Consider the following 23,362-nt stretch of genomic DNA (forward strand, 5'->3'; position numbering starts at 1 on the left):
TTTATTTATTTATTTTTTTATCCATCTGAAGAACCATGCCTCATTTCCAGACATCTCCACATTCATTACTGCTGACAAAAGCAATAATTTGCACCATGTTCTTCACACACACACACACACACACACACACACACACACACACACACACACACACACACACACACACACACACACACACACACACACACACACACACACACACACACACACACACACACACACACACACACACACACACACACACACACACACACACCACCATCCCCAATCGCTTTGCTTATTTCAATGTAAAGTGATGCCTCCCGCTGTGCAAGCCTCACCAAGCCTTTTTCAAGCACACGGTTCAGCATAACCACTGCCCGTGACTGTTGTTCCCACACCATCTGCCAAAAATGGCTGCAGGTGAGTGGCAAAGGACCCTGTGGGAAAACAAGATGCAAGGAAGAGGAGTATTTAGGCTGAATGGTGGTGATATAACAGAGCATGAAAAATTACCCCCGTGTGGGGGTGAGGGTCGTCTCTATAATACCACAAGTTCTCAATGTTCAGTTCAGGTAACCGCGAAACAGTCCAAACTAACCGTTTAGATTGAAATAGTTCAGAGATACACTAGGATAATACTACTAATGACATAATTAATAAATATGTATTGTTCATTTAGTACCCAGATTAACACATCAGAATCACCAGTAAGTGCAATACGTGGTTTTCCGGTCCGTCCACTCTCTGGGGACATTTCACTTCCGGTTGTAGAAAAAAACGAAAAAATAGGCTTAGCTCTCGGAGATTATGATAATCCTGTAGATTATTCTTTACTGATTATAATGCAACTTTCAGAATGAAAATTGGTCAAGTATTTATAGAGATAGTGAGGTTTGAAAAATCGTTAGAGCTAGCAAATTCATTAATTATTAATTCCACAGAAGTTTCGTGACACTGCACAAAGTAACATGTCAGGTCTGAAAAAACATTTTGTATGCCAGATTAATTAATTATTAATTCATTAATTATGGAATGTACTCATTGATATATTAATCAGAAAGCCCGAAGCATGTAGCATAATTTATCACTTATCCCCTCATCCGGGATCCGTGGCCTCGCCCCACAGCCTGCAGCCCTATGTCCGCCGGTGATTATGTTAGATATCGGCACGATCGAGAGGAGCCTGCGAATTATCCCTGCTGATGCACTGAATTGATGCAATCATTCGGCCCGAATATTCGTTGTCAAGATGTTTGTCAAGAATATTCGTTGTCAAGCTTGATTAAATCACCAATACAGTCACTCGAATTTATACCGCCGACATACTTCTTAACAATCACCTTCGCCCCAGAAACCACAGTCAATCTGAATCACGCTGGCCACTGCTCAGATGCGATGACCGGACTACTGCGCAGTTCTACTACGCAGTTTGGTTAAAGATGACCCGGCATTCTGGCGCGCGCGCACGCACGAAATTATATTTTGAAAATAAATGCCGACGTTTACATTTCGGGTTATGAAACTTTTGCACCTTTGGCAGAAAATGTATAAATATAAAAGGCTAAAAATGTGTTTTATATTTATATTTCATTTCTCCTTCCTTCCTTCTTTGCGAATCACATCGGCATTTTTGGCCATCTTCCAGATCACGTGACGATCAAACGGGAAGGAAATTCAAAAATCTGTCCAGTTAGATACAAGGTAATATTTTTTACTATCATAATCAATAAACAGTTGCTGAATATCTTGTAGAATGGCAGACTAGATAGGTTTTGAAAATGGCGATTTTTATAACTTACGTGACCTTGTGACCTCGTCTCTGACCTTGAACCCGGCCAAAAGTTATATCGTTGTGCAACACTCATCGACCTCTACCCACATACTAAGTTTCATCAAGATCGGAAAGAAAAATTGTTGACGTACGGACGGACAGACGTACGGACGTACATTTGATCCGGCTTTATTAGGTCATCTCATGGAGATGGAGCATCATGAACAAAAGGAGTCACAAGATGAGAATAGGTGGAATGTGAAAGCCTGCTGAGGTAGAAGTGGACAATATAATGGGGAGAACAAGATAAGGCATTAAGAATTATAGTGAAATCTAACTACCATAATCTAGTAAAAAAAAAAAAACAAACAACAAAAAAAAAACAACCTTAATCTAGTAATCTAATTGCCATAATCTAGTCAGTCCATATTAGTGAGTGGTTGCTTGAGTGATGGACTTGCTTAATAGTGGTTCGCTGGATATAATTTGACTACTGAGCATGGCTGGTTATTTGTTATAGCGAAGTCAATTGATCACAATTATCTCCAGTATTTAAAAATTATTCAATCAGGGCTGCCGAGACAATTGCATTTTGCAGAAGTTTAAGTACAGTAAGGCACTTCAGTGTTTCCTCTAGGCATGTGCATATCCGTGTTTTTTGCTAAACGTGTGCACGGTTCGTTTGTTGATCGTGTACATGTGTAAATGTTAAAATCTACCAAGTCAATAAGTGTCTGTCTGTCTCTGTCTCTGTCTCTACCCCCATGTCACCTCCCATCCGCCTCTCTCTCCACCCCACATCTCTTCCCATCCCAGTCCTTCCCTCCCTCCTCCTACAAAAAATAAATGAAAGAGTGCTTATGCTAAAACAAACCTTTACCTTACGTCCGAGATGTAAAAATATTTAACTTATGTTTTTTAAGTGAAACGTTTTTTCACCTAACGGACATTAAAAAAAAGGACCAACAACATTTAATCCCATATAAGTTAAAGATTTGTCAAAGAGCAATAACGTTACATAATCCCTCCCTCCACACCTCCATCTCCCACCTCCTCCCATCCCAGCCCTCCCAAAAAACATTTAGTCCAATGTGCACTACTGGTCAAAAGTTTTAGAACACCATTTTTCAGTTTTTACTGAATTTTAAGCAGTTCAAGTTCAGTGAATAACCTGAAATGGTACAAAGCTAAGCGGTAAACTGCCAGAAATTAAAAAAAAGTTTAGGTTACCAAAAACTGAAAAATAATGTAAATTTCAGAGTTGATAAAAAAGGCTCTTTTTCAGGGAACAAGTAATGGGTTAGCAACTGCAGCTGTTCTGCAGCAATGGAAGTAAATTAAGCCTTGAAAGTTGATGCAAACAATTCAGACAGGTGTCCCAACTTTTGTTGATTAGTTACAAACCCTGTCTGTATAAAAGCAGTGTTGGAACAGATTGTGTTGCGACACATTCTGAAGCATTATTTGGACAATATTGCACTGCAGGAAGTAGTATATTGCTGTCATAATGGCGAGAAAAAGACAATCAACAAAGGAAGACAGACAGTACATTATAACCCTTAAAAGTGTAGGTCTTTCCTTGAGAGAAATTGCAAAGCAGCCAAGGTGTCAGTGAGTACAGTTTCCTACACCATCAAAAGGAACTTGGAAACTAGAGGAAACTCTGACAGGAAGAGGTCTGGCAGACCCAAAGCCAAACACAATCAGAAGACAAGTTTCTGAGAGTCAACAGCTTGCGTGATAGGCGGCTCACAGGACAGCAGCTTCAAGCACAGCTTAACACTGGTCGAAGTAAGGAAGTCTCAGTTTCAACTGTGAAGAGAAGACTTCGAGCTGCAGGTTTGACAGGTCAAGTGGCAGTAAGAAAGCCATTGCTAAGATGGCAAAATAAGAAAAAGAGGCTTGCCTGGGCTATGAAGCACCACCAGTGGACTACTGAAAACTGGAAGGTCTTATGGACCGATGAATCAAAATTTGAAATCTTCGGTTCATCAAGCAGGGTTTTTGTACGCCATCGAGTGGGCAAAAGGATGTTTCCTCAGTGTGTGACACCAACTGTCAAACATGGAGGAGGAAGCGTGATGATCTGGGGCTCTTTTGCTGGATCCAGAGTCGGCGACTTGCACAGAGTGACTGGCACCCTGAACCAAAAGGGCCACCACAACATTTTGCAGCGCCATGCAATACCCTCTGGTCTACGCCAACTTGGGCAGGGGTTCATCCTACAGCAAGATAACGACTAAAAACATACCTCCAGGCTATGTCAGAACTACGTTAGAAGAAAAGACCAAGATAGTAGGCTTCAAATCATGGAATGGCCATCACAGTCTCCAGACTTAAACCCGATCGAGCTGGTTTGGGATGAACTGGACAGAAGGGTGAAAGCAAAGCAACCTACAAGTGCAACACATTTGTGGGAACTTCTGCAACAGTGTTGGAAAGAACTTTCCGAACAATATTTGATTTCCATTGTAGAAAGAATGCCATGAGTATGTTCGGCTGTTATATCTGCACAAGGTGGCTGCTTTGATGAGTCAAAAATTTAGATTAAATTTTGTTTAACAAAACGATTCCATGATTTCTTTGTTATCTGCAATTGTTTATTTGTTCTTTGCTTTAATTTCAAAATACATTGAAACATTAAACTGCTTAAATTTCAGTAAAAACTGGAAAAATGGGGGTGTTCTAAAACTTCTGAGCGGTCGTGAAAGTCAGAGATTTCTCCAAGAGTATTTATGTTGCATGAAACACCAACAACCGGTTTGACGGCGGAAATAAATGTTGCAATTACGTTCTATATATTTCGCAGATTTAACTGACGATCAATCCATTATGCGAAAGAATAAAGAATAACTTACTGAGTTGGAGTAAAGACGTGTATATAAACTAGAAGGGCACTCTTTGACGTCGACAGATATGCCTCTGCCCACATTATTACATCATCATACATATTTGTACCAGGTTTGATTTAGATACCTGAACCCAGATTCTAAATCTATAAAAATAAGTGTGCGTGTCCTCCATAACTCCAAAAACATAAAACCGAGCAGTTTCATGCAAACTAAAGGAACTCAAAGGAAGTGCATGAGTGAAAATTGGGTGTTTGGTTTAATTAAAACACCCCTTTTGTTGAAACACCCATTGTGAAGATAATTAACGGCCTTATTTACTTTTATTCTTTATTAGGTGATCCTCGGCCACCTCTATTTATATGGTGTCTTCAGGCATTTCCTGGATTACCTCGCTGGGGTCTGAAGCCGCCATGTATTTTGGCCTGCTCAACCAGGTCCCGACTTAGAAAAGGCCGCAATGATTTAACGATCAAGTCTTTCTTTTTTTGTTTCTTCACTTTCCTCACTCGTATCATTGAATGCCTGTTCATCATTGCTACAAATCGCTGGGTACATGGCAATGCTTATAAACGCCAGGAGACAACAGCGTTTGTGGCTATATTTCATTTCCACCCATACCACAACTTCGAGAATCTCTTACTCCAAGCCAAATTACAAAATTTTAGCTCCAGATTTGAACTCAGCAGCAGGTCAGACACTAAACAGTGTTCATTTGTCCAATTCGAACATTGCTTCTGCATTTCAGGGTGCATAGTTTTATCGACGGAAATTGCTAATCTATAGACCTATTTACTTGAAGCAAGCAAGGCTATGGTCCCTCCTTCTCCAGATATGCACAAGAAAATGTAAAATTGCCAATAAAGCATTAAAGTTAACTTTTTCTCCAGTTTGGCCACCTATATCGAGTGAACAAAAGATTTAGGAATGTGCCAAAATTAACCAGCTTCATGCTGGTTTCATTGTGTGCAACGAAAATAATTAACCAGCAGTATCGACGCAAAGATGTCCATGCCTAGGTTCTCTGTGGGGAATCTCTGGAGTTAGGAAGGCAAAATAAATTAAAGATCAAATTAAAAGAAAGACCGAACGATTAACATAATGGGAATTATGTTAATAGGGTGAGTGAAGCAATGGATTAGGATGAGTAAAGCAACTTTGAAAAACATCCACTCAAATATTTTTTCTATCAGGAATGGATTTTCCCTTTAATACATCTTAAATATCAATGGGATTTTGAAATTCCATTAAAACGATGTTTTCCAGGAACACATCTATGACAGAAATACCTGGAAGTGCGTGTGTGTAGAAAGCATAACATAACATTATCTTTGACTACCTCCCCATTCCTCGCACCTTTCCTAGCCCCCCCTCCTCCTCACTCTCCCACCCCACCTCGCTCCCCTCCCTCCTCTCTCGCTTCCACCCCCTCCCCTCCTCACACTGCCTTCTCCCAGAGTGTTTAACGAAATGTGGTAATGCGTCTCTCTCCCCTCCCCCTTCCTCAATCTCTCGCCCCTTCCTCGCTCTCCCTCTCTTCCTTGCTCCCCCCCCCCCTTCCTCGCTCTGCATCCTCACTCCCTCCTCTCCCCCCACTTCCCGTCCTCGCTCTTCACCCCTCTTCCAAGTTCCCCCATTCTAACGAATCCTGGCTCCCCCACACCCCTACTCCCTCCCCTCTCTCCCTTCCCCCTCCCCTCCGTCCTCCATTCATTCTCCCCCCTCCGTCCTCTATCTACCCCCTTGCTCGTCTTCTCTTCTCCCTCCCTCCTCTTCTCCCCCCCCCCCCTCCCCTTCCCCCCCCCCCTCCCCCCCCTCTATCCTCACCCCCTCTTAATATTTCCATTAGCGAAGCAACAGGTTGTATTTGCCAGTATTAAACAATTCTGGTTGCCAGACCATGTGTTTGATCAGGCTGAAATTAAAAAGGTATATTCCCCATGACTACTAGATCATAATTGTGAAGTTTCATGTCGATTGATGAAGCGGTTCAAGAGAAATAATTTCTTAAAAGATTTTCCTTCAATCCAATATGGCTGCCAGACTGTGACCTATTAATTAATCATGAACAACCTGGTATGCCGAAGTCTTGGGGAACATGTGGGTGAAGTTTCCCCTCGATCTGTCAAGCCATTCTGGAATAGGAGGTTTTTAAAGATTTATTCTTCAATAGCTGCCAAACCATGTGACCAATGACATCATAGGGGGAAAACTTTTTGGTCCTCATGGATAAAAGATCAAACCTGTAAAGTGTTGCCTCGATCTGTTCAGCCATTTCAGAGAAGATTTTCAAAGGTTTTTATGTTAAAAACAAGCAAACAAAACAAAACAATATATATATATATATATATATATATATATATATATATATATATATATATATATATATATATATATATATATATATATATATATATATATATATATATATATATATATATATATATATATATATATATATATATATATATATATATATATATATATATATCCTGGTGTTGGCGCAGTGGTTAGGGCAGCGGCTTGGGATCCAATAGGTCCCGAGTTCAAGCCCCGTTGGGCCACTGAATTAATACACCAGGGGGTTGACTCAGCCTGTCATCCTTCCGAGGTCGGTGAAATGAGTACCAGTGTACTGGGCCGGTGTATACCCCGGTTAAAATGGGTGTACCATATCCCTGTGTCGTAAGAGGCGACCAGGGTTGCGTCAGGAAGGGCATCCGGCGTAAAACATGTGCCAAATCAGTATGCGGATCATACGGATGATCCGCTGTGGCGACCCCTAAAAGGGAGCAGCCGAAAGAAGAAGATATATATATGTGTATATATATATATATTGTTGCGGTCTTCGCGCCCGCCGGCGTGCGACGGCCACGTAACTCGAATCGCGGCGCGTCGCCCACCGGACGGACAATCCAGTCGTGACCCTCTCGGACTAACGCCGGGAACCAGTCACGGGTGGATTGTCCGTCAGTGAAGCAACGCCTTGCGGTCAGTGCGTGGCCGTCTGCCTGTGTGCTCTGGGCTACCCTGTGTCAGGAGTGGGATACAAATTCCTTCGCCCTCCTCGCGGCACTGGTATCGGAGAACAGGAAAACGGGCTCTCCTGTCTCCGGCTAAATTCCACGGGAATCGGTCCAGGGGTGAGAGAAGCGACCCCGATTCCCTCCAAATTACGAGCGAGTTAAATTAACCCTTCACGAGAAGCAAGATGGCGTCTCAAGGCGGCGGGGAGCCGGGGGTATTAGAAATGTATATGTGTAGTAATGTAGAATCCATGGTCCAGGATGGAATCCCGAGCAGGAAATGTTGATTGTGCAGGAACACGGACTCGCCCAACTGAACCCAGAACCTGAGGTGGGTGCGGCAGCGGCCGCGGTGTATGACACCTTCCCCCCCTCTCCACCAAAACCCTTCCCCGACCCCCTGCCGAAACGGCTCACCCAAAGCGCACCCGACGCATGCCCAGCTATACACCATGCTGGCAAAAATGTATGCGGAAACGACAGCGAAGATGATTGCGAACATGAACAAGCAAATGAATGAAATGAAGAACGGAATGAAAGGCATGAGCGAAAAGATGAATGCGAATACACAAAAAATGGATGAAAAGATGGATACAAATACAAATGAAGTGAAACTTGACGATGGATGCGAATACACAGCAAATGAGGAAGAGATGAAAGAGCTGCGGGGTGAGACGCCAGAGAACATGGGCCGATGCCTGCAGGCGGGCATGAAGGCCGTGACCAGGGGAGCTGGGAATGGCGACTTCACGTGTGGGAGCAAACGAGCTGGGTGGGGGGTGCAACGGCTGACAGGCCCGCGGTGGAGGCGGGTGAAAAAATAATTCGTGGAACGTGTTGGGCGAGGGTCGTGACGATGACCGAAAGGGAAAAATTAAATGGGGAGACCAAAAACGTGTGAGACGAGACACGAGGTGACGACAACAGAAATAATAGTTGAGACAAGGAGGTAAAGGGTGAAGAGTTGGCAGAGACACGGGAGATGGGAACGATAGAGGAAGACTACACGATGAAGACGGGGTAGAGTGACGCGCACGCACACACGGAGGTAGTGGAGGACAATGGGGGTGAGCTCGCGGAGCGTGTAGGGACCCGGTGCGAGCAGCGGGATGGCCTCCTCCAGGAACGAGGGGAGGGAGTATGCCCCCTTGAGGCGAGTCACGACCAGGTGAGTTCGGTCGTGCTTTGCGAGGTTGAGGGGACGAGTGCTGTGGACGGGTGCACGGAGAGCTTGGGGGGTGTAGAGGCCCCGGAGACCCTTGTGGGGACACAAATCCCCAGTGTGGTTGTCCCTGTGTGTGTGGTGCAAGGTGTGAGTGCGTCCCCGTGTGTGGAAGCGACCCCGTGTGTGAGTGGTGTGGTGGCGATGGTGCTGGAGTGCGTGCTTCCCAGCACGCCGTGTTTGGATGAGGCACCGTGTGTGGATGAGGAACCGTGTGTGGAAGAGGCCGTGTGTGTGAGTGAAACGGCCAGTATGAGTGAGGAACCGCGGGTGAGTGCCCCCGCGTGTATGAGTGAGGAACCGCGGGTGAGTGCCCCCGCGTGTATGAGTGAGGGACGTTGTGTGGAAGAGACCGCGTGTGTGAGTGTCGCCGTGTGTATGAGTGAGGTACCGCGGGTGAGTGCCCCCGCGTGTATGAGTGAGGCACGGTGTGTGGATGAGGCACAGCGGTTGAGTCCCCTCGCGTGTGTGGGTGAGGCACCGCGGGTGAGTGAATAGAGCACCACGTGTGAGTAGTATGGTTTGTGTGAGTAGTGAGGCACGCGTGAGTGAACGGCCGTGTGCAAGGTCGCTGTGTGCCAGGGAGACCGTGTGTGTGAGAGAGCGGTATGAGAGGGAGATGTCGGTTGGCATGCGGGAGCACGCAGCCGCGTCTCCCCGTGTGAATGTGATGGTGTGGACTGTGTGCGTCGTGACACGCAGGTGTGCGTGGGTTGAATGGCGACGACGAAGGCGACAGAAGAAAGAAAGCCGAGTAGCGGCTGTAGTTGTTTCGAGGACCGTGCCGGGTTCACCCAGCAGTGAGCACGCGGTTCGTGCTGTGCAACGCACGAGACCGCCACGTGCTCGCTTGCGAGAGTGAAGTCCCGGTCCGGAAACGCACGCGGTGGATTTGCCGATCCCGCGGACGGACAAAGTTTAGGCAGGTAAATGGATTTGGACCGGACGGGTTCTCCACGCGATCGTGTGTGTTCAGCTCCAACGGGCAGGGCACATGTGTTCGCGTGGGGAACCCCTCGAGACTTGGGGCTTGTTTTTTTTCTGCGCACGGTGACGTCATGGCTGCACGTGGGGTTGGAATCCGGCAGGAGGGGTATCCCGGCCGATGGTACCGTCCAAGGAGGGACGAGGAACACGTGCAGCTGCATGACGTCACGGGCAGGTGTAAAGTGCGCGAGCTCTGAGTTGCCGCGCAGGTGCTGCGCATGAAAAAAAAAAAAAAAGCAAGCCTCACTTTCGGGTGTACAGGATTCCTGGGCAAGGGGTGAAAGACCCCCTTGAGCCTGGGCACAGGATGGAAACTAGTTAGGGGGAAGGGTTAGCTTAGTTAGACCGACTTCATGGGGCAGGGGTAAGTCCTCATGGAGTCCGTGGAATGGATTAGTTAGAGGGATTGTAGCCAGATTTAGGTTGGGAAATAAAATGAATTTTTGAGTTAGGAGACGGACAGACTGGTGAATGTGTAGTGGGGACGTAGCTTAGCTGCGAGGTGTTAAAAGGAACGTACTGTAGTTTAAGGGACGACGTGGGAGCACCAGTTAGTTAGGGGATGTAGTTAGAAGGATGGTAGAGTTCAGCGGTGTGTGGGTTGAAGAGTTGGTGAGTTGTGAGGTGAGTACATGGTGAGGGAGTGAGGCCAACGGGTCTGTGTGTGTGGAGTGAATGGGGAATGCATGGTGCGATGAGTGATTGGGGGGAGGAGTGACTCCCGCCCAAGGGACGGGGTCAGTGTAGAGTGAGTTAGGGGGTTAGTCAAATTGAAAAATGGAGGTCGTTTTGCTGTTGGTGGGAAAGTAGGCTCGAGACCCATTTGGAGGGTGCAGGAGCCCTGTTGACGGGCTTGGGAGCGTGGCTGCGAAAGGTGAGTATCGCTGAGTGGGTACCCGGGCACCAGGCTAGTCGGCCGCGGTAGGCCATGGGGCCCATGGGGGGCCGGGATAAGTAGTGGGCACGGGTGCGCCTGCTTGGTGCAGGGGCCCGGGCGCCATTGCCGCGTGGGCAGTGCAGTGGGCACGGGTGACCCTCGGAAAAGGGGCCCGGGAGGCCGGCCTGCCACGTGTGCGTTTCAGGGGAGGTGCCATGGGGGGCACTCCCGGTGTTAGGGAGCTGGTAGGCTCGGAGGCAGTGTAGTGCCCGGGGTGCCATAGCGGGAGAATCGGCAGAGGGTCGTGCCTGCCAAAGTGAGCCCGTGTCCCAGCCAGGAGACCGTGTGAGGGCACGGAGAGAAAATTGGGGGCGAGGCCCGAGGTAAGGACACCAACACAGGCGACGGGAATCTGGGTTGTTAGAACCAATAGTTTAAGCGAGAGGCGCTTGTTGAAAGCCCCGGGGTAGTTTAACAGTTAAATGGTTAGGGTAGATTAGGAGATGTACCCCTCCGCACCATCCATCCCCTCGCTGTCGTTGTGGGCCGCTGGACCCACTTTGGTTATAGATCGCTGAACTCTGGGGAGGCCATTCTGAGGCTTCGCTGGGCCTCGAGACAGGACGCTAGCTCTCCCTTATTCCCCTCCGGGAAGGGAACGTAGGGGTTGGGAGTAGGCTAGGTGACAGGATAGGTTAGCCGAACAAGGACGATAAAGGGGGTTAGGGGACGATTTATAGTGGGGAAGTAAAAATAAAAACAATAAATAAATAAGTTGGGGCTAAATTGGGGTTTGACAAATTAAGGGAGTGGGTATGTACAGTGACAGGCAAAGGCGATAGGTTTGGAGGGAGACAGGTAGGTAGGTCCGAGCCCGCCCTCCAAGTGGCCAGCACCACCGCACTCCCTCCACCAACCTCCACTGAACGGCAAAGGCTGGCCAGCTTCATCGGCTGGCTGTTTTTCTTCAAGGCCTGTGCCGGCCAACTTCATCGGCAGCTGTTGTTTTGCTGCAAGGCCTGTGCCATCGGCTGGTCGTGTGTGCTGCAAGGCCTGTGCCGGCCAGTTCATCTGCCGGCTGTGTTTGCCTGCAGCAGCCTTCTTCTGCGGGCTGTGTTTGCCTGCTGCCTTTGCCATGCCATGCCCACTGCCCACGTTCACCAGCCCCGTTCAATTTTTGCTTTGCCCCCCCCTGTTCATTGCCATGTGCGCCAGGATCGTAAAAGCAACAGTTTGCAAGCTGCAAGAACTGCCCTGTTGGCAGCTACAACACGGGCCTGCAGTGGCGGCCCGTGCACCGTGTTTGTGTTCATGCATCCATTCGTTGTGTTCATTGCGTGTGCCACTTGAGCTGGCACGGAGACTACGTTGTGCAGCCCAAGCACCGTTGTGGTTCACTGAGTTCAGTTCAAAAGGGAAGGCCTTGGACTGCGTGTGAGCAGCCAGCCACGTTCCCTGTCACCTGCATTGTTTGAGTCAGAGACTGCATGCGGGCAGCCTGGCTCCCTGCTAACTGCTTTCTTTTTGCAGAGTTCAATGATCCTGGGCCATGGTTTAGTGTAAAATTTGTAAGTTAAGGTTAAGATGTACTGTACATATGAGTGCGCCCCCGGCATGTATGTCTTAGCGCCGGCAATTTTATTTAAGTCGTCCGTGTGAGTGAGTTTGTTTAGGTAGTTACGCAGCCCTCAGGTTATTTATTTTGGGGACACGAATACCATGAATGTCGCACTCAGGGATCCGTAGGTAAAGTGTACTAGGGGAAAACTACATGATGGCACACGAAAATTTGGACGACTCGGGACGAGTCTGTAAAAGGAAGGGGGTAGTGTTGTGGTTACCAGATTCGCAAACCACCATTCAGGTCCCTTAGGTGAGGTATCTCGGTAAGTGCATGTGTAGTTAGGCCCAAACCCGTTGTCTAGTGGGAATACATGTCATTTATACGTGCTGCGACTCTTCAGGATAGCCGTTTTCTTTTACTATCTTTATTTTGGACCAATCGCCACCATCACAACAACAACCACCAAGCCACAACGCCCACCACAACCGCCATGACCTTTACCGTCGCAACTCGCCACCATCGCATCACCGTCATCTCGCGCCACTCCATGGGCACCGATGCTGGACTCGTGTAGGGCGCACGTTGAACAGCGTGTACAAAATCACGGATTTTCTGCTTCAAAACGGATCCCAAAACGACACACGCCCACTTTTTGCCGTCCAATCGGTGAGCGAGGGCGGGTGGCCCCGCCCCCAGGGCGATCGATATATGCAAATTTGTGGATCAAAAAGCCTTCACGCCCACTTTTTCTCGGGCCAATGGGGAGCGAGTTGAAAGGTCAAAGGGAGGGGGTCAAAGGCGAAGTTACGGGGGGATAAAAGGACGGTGTTCGTCAGTCGAAGGGTCGCAAGAGGAACGAGAGAGTAGTAAAGGTCGGAACGAGTAGTAAAAAGTCGGAACGAGGAAGAAGGGAGTCGTAAAGGTCGGAACGAGGCGAAGGAGAGTCGGAACGGAGGGGACGAGCTGTGGAGAGGCGGCGAGTCGGACGAAGGGTGCTCGCGTCGTGCAAGGAGCTGCGCGCCCGAGGGAGGCCGGCAGCGCGACCTGGCCGAGGTGGAGACGCTCGTCGCACATAATAAAGATCCTCTATGCCCCGAGCATCAGCAACCCCCCTCCTGTTTCCCCCCGCGCTGAGATAGTGCGACCAAGGGGGCCCCGTTCCCACCCCCTGCCAGGCACTGTCCACGAGGCCCGCGGGTTGCGGGGCCATCGCCGCTCCGCGTCTCATCACCAGACGGGTAGGCCCGACCAGGTCTCGGCCCCAGGCCTACCTCATTCTTGAGGGTATTTCTTTTCCTTGGTTTTGGGTATGTGTTGTCGGCGCCGTCTGTGAAGTAGAATTGTATAAGTGTTGCCGTGTGCTCGGTAGTCGGAATTAGCTCTGCACTGTGTTTTCACTTTTATGTTTGCTTTTTGTGTAAATGGAATTGTGTTTTCTTTTTTTTGTGTGCATTTGGTGGAATTGTATTTGTGTGCTTCCCGTGTGCCGAGAATAAATGTGCTTTATTGTTGAACTGTTTCCCGCTTCGCTTCGTCTTTTTTCCCCATTGAACCCCCATCTTGCTTCACGTAAAGGGTTGGTAGTGGGCTGAATACGCCCGATAGTGTCGAATCGGGCCGTCGAGGTCGACGATAACACCGCTCGGTTATTCTGATAGTACGGAACGGGTCGCTTAAGTGGCCCGTGTCCGAAGTCGACCTGCGGCGAGGTGCGATCGCCCGGTCTACCCTCCGCATGGGTACTTAGGTAGTTCGAATTTGGCGAGCAACCCTATCCCACGCGGGGGCTGATTGGCTCGATCGCGGTGAGACCGAAAGGTCCACCCGTGACTGGTTCCCGGCGTTAGTCCGAGAGGGTCACGACTGGATTGTCCGTCCGGTGGGCGGCGTGCCGCGGTCGAGGTTACGTGGCCGTCGCACGCCCGGCGGGCGCGAAAACCGCAACAATATATATATATATATATATATATATATATATATATATATATATATATATATATATATATATATATATATATATATATATATATATATATATATATATATATATATATATATATATATATATATATATATATATATATATATATACATATATATATATACACACGAGCGATACCCGTGCACATGCACATGCACATGCACGGGTTAGCAGTACAACATAGCTGGTAGCAGACGACAGACCATACATGGGGAATGACAAAAATACGCATTGTGCAAATTGCAAGTGGTACTATGGAACGCCAAGACTTCCCAAACATTGTCGGCATGTCCGCTAAGTGCCACAGCAATTTCATAGGGATCGTGTGACGGCGAGCAGAGTTTTTAGTGTGCAAGCTTGGTATTATAATAGAGATGGCTGCTGAACCACATGACCGACAATGTCATCAAATCCCCCCCCCCGCCCCCCCCCCCGTACCATTTAGCCCTCGATGATCAGATAAGCGTCTAATCAGATAAGTGTTTGATGTAAGCAATTAAGACATCAATAAATAAATAAATAACACTTATTTCCCATGGAGAGTTTCCCATACTTGACATGTGAAAAGTTTCATTTTTTTTTCTTCCATGCAGTGGTTTCAGAGATACTGAAGTCCAAAAGTTTTCCTTTTTTCCAGCATGGCTGCCACACCACGTGAACTACGATGTCAAAATTATCATTAAAACCTTCCACATGAGTCGTCGTACCGATGGTGAAAATTTTGCGTGAATCGGAATTCTTGCCCTTGAGAGCACGCAGGTTCAGTTAATGGTACAGCATTATGGGCTTAGTCAAACAGTCCCCTTTTGCGTAGAGAAGAGATACCCGATCCATCGCGGCTTTGGATCCTGATGTTGCCCCTTCGTGCTTCGAGATAAAAATTCACGCTGGCATTTTTTTTTTCAAAAAAGGCCGGTCTCGTCAGTGTTGAACACCTGCTCTGGCAGGTACCCCTTCTCCTCGATGAGTTGCGCAAGCTGATCAGGGAACGTTTTGGTCACCTCGTGGTCCGCGGAGGCACACTCGCCTGTTAGTTTGATTTTGGGGAGACCGTAGCACTTCTTGAAATGGTCAAACCATCCCTTGCTCGCTTGGAATAGACTGGGACCGCTCATACCTACGTCACTGGTGCTAGCACCACCCGTACCAACCGGATGCACATACATATGCATCGCCTATGCACAAATGAGATATCCACTTGAAGGCATGTTCTTCTGTGCATTGTCCTCAATCCATCACTGAGAGCCATCTCCATATGTTCTATGTGGACATCCTGAATGTGGATGAGCACTTTTGGTGCTCGGTACAGCATTCGCAGCAACACTTTCACAGCGTTCGCAGTAAGTAGCAAACGGTGGATTCATTTCCTCCATACAGTCTGCCCACAAAAGCCACACTCTGTCCTCTCGACAGCCAGTCCAATAGATCCACTTTGTGACTCAGGCTCATCACTTTCTTCTGCCTCTTGGCAGTCGACGAATCTCCGGCACTGGTCTTGCACTTGGGAGCCATGTTTGATCAATGAGCAAATTAGTGGAACGAGAGGCAATACAAAACAAATGAGCAGAAAAGATTTGTTTACCTGAAAATATCCTGTCAAATTATATTTTAATTTGAGATCCTGTATTTGCTGTCATGTTCATTTCATTCAATTAAAGATTATATTACGCTAAAGTTGTTAATTGTGGTTTTACACTGTTGATTTGTAAAAGCTGTTCCAGATTTTAAAAGCATGGATCAAACATGCCATCCTGTTTAATTTGGATATTGATGAGGATATTGGTAATGCCTTCGTCTCATAAATAAAATTCATCACCTGTTTGTCTGTTCGTGTTTTTTGCAAAGACCACTGGGCCGACAACCACCACATTTGGAACACCAAGTTCAACCAGGGAATTGTCCCTGGGGTATTTTCATCCACCACCTCAGCCTTTGAAGACCCCGGAGACCTCCACGACCCTTTAAGACCTTTAAAGACCCATTATGATCTCAAAGACCCTCAAGATCCCGAAAGCCAACACCTTTCAGCTAGCTTGGACGCTTGACCATTTAGAGCTTTAGACCATTTTTACATGCTTGAGAGATTATATCTTTTCGACCACTGAGACACCAACTACAAATGGAACGTAACCTTCAGACCATCTAGAACCTTTGAAGCATCCACCACACAAACATCTATAGACTTCTTGCAAAACACAGACAATACTTTTTTCAGAAAGTAATGCGCAAACTCGATTCACCCAGAGGGTGGGTACTCTACTATATAATATCTTACCTGCCGCAGGGAAGGGGTGGGAGTCCAGAGGGAAGGGGGTGGGTGAAGGTAGGGGAAGAGGTGGGAGGAGGCAGGGGAAGGGGTGGGAGGAGGCAGGGGAAGGGGTGGGAGGAGGCAGGGGAAGGGATAGGGGTTGGGTAGGAGGGAAGACAAATAGTGGATGGGAGGGGGAGAGAGTGCAAGGGGTGGGTGGGAGGATGCAGGAGAGGGGAGGGAGGGAGGATGCAGGAGAGGGGTAGGAAGAGGGAGGTTGCAGGAGAGGGGTGGGAAGAGGGAGATTGCAGGAGAGGGGTGGGATGAGGGTGATTGCAGGAGAGGGGTGGGAAGAGGGAGATTGCAGGAGAGGGGTGGGAAGAGGGAGGTTGCAGGAGAGGGGTGGGAAGAGGGAGGTTGCAGGAGAGGGGTGGGAAGAGGGAAGTTACAGGAGAGGTGTGATGATGGAGGGGAAAGAGTGGGAGGACAGGAAGGGGTGGGATGAGGGACTCGGCGTTGCTGGGCAATGTTGGGTACCTTTAGCTAGTGTTTAATATTGTAACAGTCGTCGATGGTTTTTGTTGCCTGGAACGAGTCTGATGGGTCGTATCAACATAACTGAAACGATCAATCACTTTCTTTGGGGTCTTCCTCACCAGATCACATGTCTAAAAGCCACAATACCATACGAATTGGAGGTCTGAATCCACTGAGCGTCACGCCGATGAAGCACCATGTTATATGCAAATGAGGCCAAGTGAACCTGACGTGCGACATGATCCAGATGAACGGTGTTGACTCACCGCAGCCAATTAGCACTCATGATCTTTCTTAATCACTCCCAGGAGAAGCGCAACAATCAAAATTCACCCCGAGACCAGATAGATTTAATAAAGAAACGATAATTGTCATGGAGAGGGAAATATACAAGAGGCAATAAAAGAACAAATAACCATTACGTAATAAATAAACAATCCCCTTACCCACTACCGAACATACGTGCCCATGATACCAACAAACAAACAGGAGATCCTTAAATATCCTATGCCTTCGGGCCCAATCAAGCTCAACACCAGAGAAATACACAGATAAGAGGCAGACAAGACAGGAAATACCCGAGCTGTGCCGGCGTGGCACAGCTTGAACCGAAGCAATTGCCAGGTTTGGCATGTCCTTTCAGGAGCTGCGGTCCACCCGTGAGGAGGAGGGGGAGGTGTGGCTGGTGGGGTGGGGGAGTGGCTGTCCTTCGGCAGCCCTCCAGACTGATGCAGCTTTCTCCTCGATCTGGCACCAAAGTATCTCCGTCTCTTCCCCTCAGTGCACCCGCCTTTCTCGCCTTGGGCATGCACATTATCAATGATGCACCACGCCCATCCCCTCTCTCACTCACTCATTAATGCGAATGTGCCGGTCTCATGCCTATTTTTCTTAAAAAAATATATTTTCTTGTGAACGACCCAGTCGATGACGGAATGCACTCATGACCATTTTGTTCATTGCTATTTACACCCATCAGTTTTCATATAAATCCCTTTCCTTGTATTGGTATAAAAATATGGTATACAAGTTTTATTAAACAACTGTAGGAAAGTAAAATAATATAAAGTTTTTAATGAAGGGTGTGCTCTGAGTATGTGCCGCATGTAGCTGAAGTTGAATAATTTCTGGGGGATGTGATTGTACCGCTAATGCAGTGGCCCTTGTAGGTTAGGGCAGTAATTTGGCTAGCGTGGTGGTGATAACTCACCTACTCTTCATCAAAAGGACACTTGGGAATCTTCAAATGTCCACTAGTAATAAGCGCTGGCAGTTAAACCAGGAGGGTGTTACTGGAAGATCTCAACCAATCAAATTTGCCACTTGCAGATCCCCCCCCCCACCCCAAATGTCCTTGTTTCTCAAGACTGCACAGGGTAAGGTGTTTGATGAAGTCTCCAGTGGTAAGAATATTGGGAATGCCTTCATGTTTAATTTGGATATTAGTCATACCTTCATGTTTAATTTGGATATTAGTCATACCTTCATATTTAATTTGGATATTAAGGCCCAGTCACATATTGACGTTTTAGCCAACGTATGCCGATTTTTGAAAATTTTTTCTAAAACGCTGGCACACGTTGAATACGTTATGGGTAAGTTTTGATAACATTGAGAGCACACTGAAAAACACTGCCATACGTCGTTGTACGCTGGCTTTAAACGTTGTACTTTTCGGTTGTCCTCAAATTTTTGCATGCTTGAAATTTCATGACGTATGCCGGCGTATGACTCACACGTTCCGCTACGCTGGCCACAAGTTGTATGCACGGTCTGCGATCTTGACAGACGTCAACACATGCTACTTGTAAGTTAATCATAAGTTGAGACACGCCGAGGTAATGTTTAGCGTACCCGAAACTTATTTCTAACCTATGATTAACGTGTTGTTGGCACGTTACGCGATCGTTGCCACACGTCGACAGACGTTACTTTTAAGTTATTCATAGGCTGAAAGACGTCGGTATAATGGATCGTCCTTGCGTCAGCGTCCACGGCCACGGCCAGGACACTTATTTGCAGCATTCTTCAAACTTTTCTTCGGCATGACGAGGATGTTCACACTTCGATGTCTAGCTTGGCTATGATTCCAATTGTCCATCGGCAGCGTCTATTTTAAATAGTCGAGTTTGAGCGTTTTAACACGTTCAGAAGGAACGCTTCAAATTTCGAAACCCCAAAGTCAAAAAACAAAGGCAAGTGACAGCAATTTAAATCGTTCATTGTAAACAATGAAAATAGTTGAGTGGTACCGTTTAAAAGTCGTTGAGTGTAAAAAAAAATCCAATTGTTGAGCGCAAGCGTCTACTTTCATTAGTGGAGTTTGAGCGATTTAGCACGTTCAATAGAAACGATTAAAATTTCCGAGCGCCAGCGTCAAAAAACAAAAGCGAGTGACAGCAATTTAAATCGTTCATTGTAAACAATGAAAATAGCTGAGTGGTACCGTTTAAAAGTCGTTGAGTGTAAAAAAAAAATACAATTGTTTAGCGCAAGCGTCTACTTTCAATAGTGGAGATGCAGCCATTTAAATCGTTGAGTGGCAGCCTATGAATAGCAAACCCCACGTCACCGGCAAAGATAAACTGCCACACGATATGGATAAGTTAGGCTATCGTTGGGCATAGTTTGTGAACGCCGGCTACACGATAATTATTCGTTGGTATATCGTATCTATAAGTTATCGAAGCGCTCTATGCACATTATTAGTTCATTGTGCATTTGTCCAACCCGTTATGAATAGACCTAAATCGTAAAAACAAGCCATAGCTCATTGTTGAAAAAGCCCCATAAAAAATTAGCCGCGAAAAACTTTGAACAATGGTGAAAAGATGTCTTCTACCCGTGGACACGCGGACGCAAGGAGGATCCATCATAACCCACACCCTCCCCCTCACACTTACCTACTACTGCCAACATGAACAAACTACTACTACTACTACTACTAATACTGATACTGTTACTGCTGACATGGACATCGAATCAAAAAGGACTCGAAAACACTGTTGGGTTCCCCTTTTATGAACACCATTTTTATATACCAATTCCCAAAACCGCTGGGAACACGTCTTTATATGGCAGTTGTAAGCTAGAAACACGTTCATTTATTTTTTTTGTCGACCGGAAGACGTCATTGGAATACGTCTACATACGTCAATGTGTGTTGGGACTACGTAAAGAATTGGTTCAAAGCACGTCAAACATAAGTTAGAAATAAGTTTCGCGTAAAAAAGACATTACCGCGACGCGTTTCGACTTATGAGTAGCTTATAAGTAGCCTTTGTGGACGTGTGTAAGCGTCCGCATATCGTGTGTACAACTTATCCCCATCGCATGCGGAACGTGTGTCATACGCCAAGTACGTCGTAAAATTTTGAACATGTTTAAAATTTCTTGACGTACTCTACTTACTACGACGTATGATAGCTTACTTTAGCGTTCTACTCACGTATACCAAACTTACTCATACCGTATTTGACGTGCCCCAACGTTTTAGACACATTTTTCTTAGGTCGGCATACGCTGGCAAGATCGCCAAGGTGTGACTGTGATGTTGACACTTCCATTTCTACAGCAGTTATGATTCGAATCGTTGTGCGTCAGCCTTTTAATAGGCTACGTCACGACATTGTCGCGATGCGTGCAACGCGCTATGCCTAAGTTAGACTATCGTTGGGCATAGGTTGTGTAGGCCGACAACAGGTTCAGCATTCGTTGGTACAAGTTATCTATAACACAACGAAACGTTCTGTGTCCGTTACTAATGCGTTATACATAAGACCAAGTCACTATGAATACGTCCGAATCTTAAAAAAAAAAAACATCAAAAGTTCAACGTAAGCCAGGATTTTACATAAATTTTAATACGTTGCCATCGCTGGCTAAAACGTCAAGGTGTGACTGGGCCTTTCGTCATACCTTCATGTTTAATTTGGATATTAGTCATGCCTTCATGTTTAATTTGGATATTAGTCATGCCTTCATGTTTAATTTGGATATTAGTCATACCTTCATGCTTAATTTGGATATTAGTCATGCCTTCATGTTTAATTTGGATATTAGTCATGCCTTCATGTTTAATTTGGATATTAGTCAAGCCTTCATGTTTAATTTGGATATTAGTCATGCCTTCATGTTTAATTTGGATATTAGTCATACCTTCATGTTTAATTTGGATATTAGTCATGCCTTCATGTTTAATTTGGATATTAGTCATACCTTCATTTTTAATTTGGATATTCATGAGGATATTGGCCATGTTTTCATGCTTAATCTAGATGTTGGTCACACCTTCATGTTTGATGTGGATAATGGTAATGCTTCGATATTTAATATGGATATTGGTCTTGTCGTCGTGTTTAATTTAATCCACCTGTTTGTCTTTGCAAAATGAACCCCTCCCCCACCACAAAGGATTGGTCTTGGGCCAGCCAAACTTGGCACAGATGTTTGTCATTTCGCTGTCATTTGCATCCAACGTCTCACATTTTCCCAGCTTGGTTGAGTTTTCCGATGTCATTGGAAAAGAAATCCTATTTTTGGCTCTCTACCTTTTTGTAAAGGGGGTAAACTTGATGAATCCCCCTCCTCCTCTCTCCCAAAACTATAGATGCACATTTTATGTGCAAAGAAAGAAGTAAAAATGCATACAAATAAACAGAATAGAACTCTCTTTGCAGTAAAAAAACAAAAACATTCTGGAGTTAACTGTTTATGACCTAGGAAAGGGAACCCATACTCTCTTCAACACACTGATCCTCCCTCACCTGAGTGAGGATGTACTTTCTGCCAGCTTCCGGCATGGTGACAAGGCTGGCATTGATGTAATCATTCTCGCCTTGCTGCAGCCTAACTCGGCTTTCGTCGACTGCACACAAGAAACACGCGCACGCGGCGCGGACATGCTAAAAGGACGTGAATGATGGCAAAATAATAATTTTTTTTTTTTTTTAAGTCATACAACATTCAGTCATACATTTGGGAGGGGAAGCAAAAATGAAGAGGAGATGAATTATTAAAGGGTATTACCACGAACCACAACTCAAGAGGGGAACTGTGAAAAGGTCAATGGATTTGCATAAACGTTTTCAACACCACATAGACAGTGGGAAGTGAGGATATTGGTTAAAAGGAAAGCTGACATCTTAAATATCGATCGTTTTAAAGTGTTACATTTACATCAGAGCAATGGGCATGGCTGTGCTGAATGAATGAATGGATGAATTAATTAACAGACTCGTGCAATTTACAGTCCTCTCCAATCACTGGGGGTGTGGTCAATTACCAAGTTTCTTGTAGAGCGCTTGCCAAGCGGCTTAAGCACTCAAGCAAGCACTCCATTCATCGAACCCGTTAAGGAACGGCTGGCTTGGCAAGCGCTAGCAAGCTGCTCGGGAACTGAACACACACACACACCCAAAGCGCAAGAACGAGCAATTAGCTCTTCGAAAGAGCATCACCATCGAGGACAATGTTCTGAGCTCATTGTTTGTCCGAGTGGAGGGAGATTTGTCCTCAATCGGACGTGTTTTCACCGTGAAGAAGAATAGTTTTGTTTCACATCGGCTGATTGAACAAACTGCCAACAATACAAAGGAATTTCTGAGCCCACAACGTCCCAGGATCGAGCATTCTCCAGCATGGTTTTTTTTTTCCCTTCCCCCAAACTTCTTCATCCTCCTCCTCCTCTCTTCCCACTCCCTGCCACAATCGCGCCGTCAACCTCAGTAGCACTAGCAGCAGCAGCAGCAGCAGCAGCAGCAGCAGCAGCAGCAGCAGCAGCAGCAGCAGCAGCAGCAGCAGCAGCAGCACAACAATGATCACGTGCATTTGTATCACTTATCACCAGGAACTCACAAGGGTTTACATCTCGATATCGGTTCCTGACCCGGTTCTCGGCGCGACAGGCGCTGCGGTAGGGCAGTTCGCAGCTCCTCCGGCGTACGTCCTGGGAACAGGCACACACGCACACACGCACACACACACACACGCACACACACGCCAAGTCCATACTCCTCACTCGCAGTCACTCCACGTCGTGCGAGACCGCCAAACAAAGACACATAACATCGACAAATGCCGCCACGAAGCGCGATAACGGCCGTGTCATTCTGTGGTAAAATGACGTCATAGCAAAACTTTAATTACTTTTAAAGACGCCAATGTCGGTGACAAATCCTGAACATCCCCCACATTGTTCTCTCACGTAAACCACCAATAGCCTCCGGAGAATAGATAGAACAACGACACAGACAGATCGGGTAAACGAGACAATTCCAGGTGAGAACAAGTGTCCCCGCGGCCTAGGCTGAGTCCACG

The 23,362-nt window shown here is 46.6% G+C and overlaps 1 protein-coding gene across 1 annotated transcript in view; it reads right to left on the minus strand.

Annotated features, from left to right (window-relative positions):
- LOC147023184 (tyrosine-protein phosphatase non-receptor type 1-like) overlaps positions 1 to 23,362 on the minus strand; it is a 47,999-nt gene that overhangs the window by 24,313 nt on the left and 324 nt on the right. The window contains exons 2-4 of the mRNA XM_085888359.1: positions 22,901 to 22,991; positions 21,811 to 21,911; positions 321 to 419 (exon numbers count right to left, since the gene is read on the minus strand). Coding sequence (XP_085744485.1) covers positions 321 to 419; positions 21,811 to 21,911; positions 22,901 to 22,991 — 291 coding nt within the window. The remainder of the gene's footprint in view (positions 1 to 320; positions 420 to 21,810; positions 21,912 to 22,900; positions 22,992 to 23,362) is intronic.

Source organism: Eptatretus burgeri, chromosome 7, assembly GCF_056783735.1.
Source record: "Eptatretus burgeri isolate ZD-2024b chromosome 7, Ebu_testis_v1, whole genome shotgun sequence".
Classification (NCBI taxonomy): domain Eukaryota; kingdom Metazoa; phylum Chordata; class Myxini; order Myxiniformes; family Myxinidae; genus Eptatretus; species Eptatretus burgeri.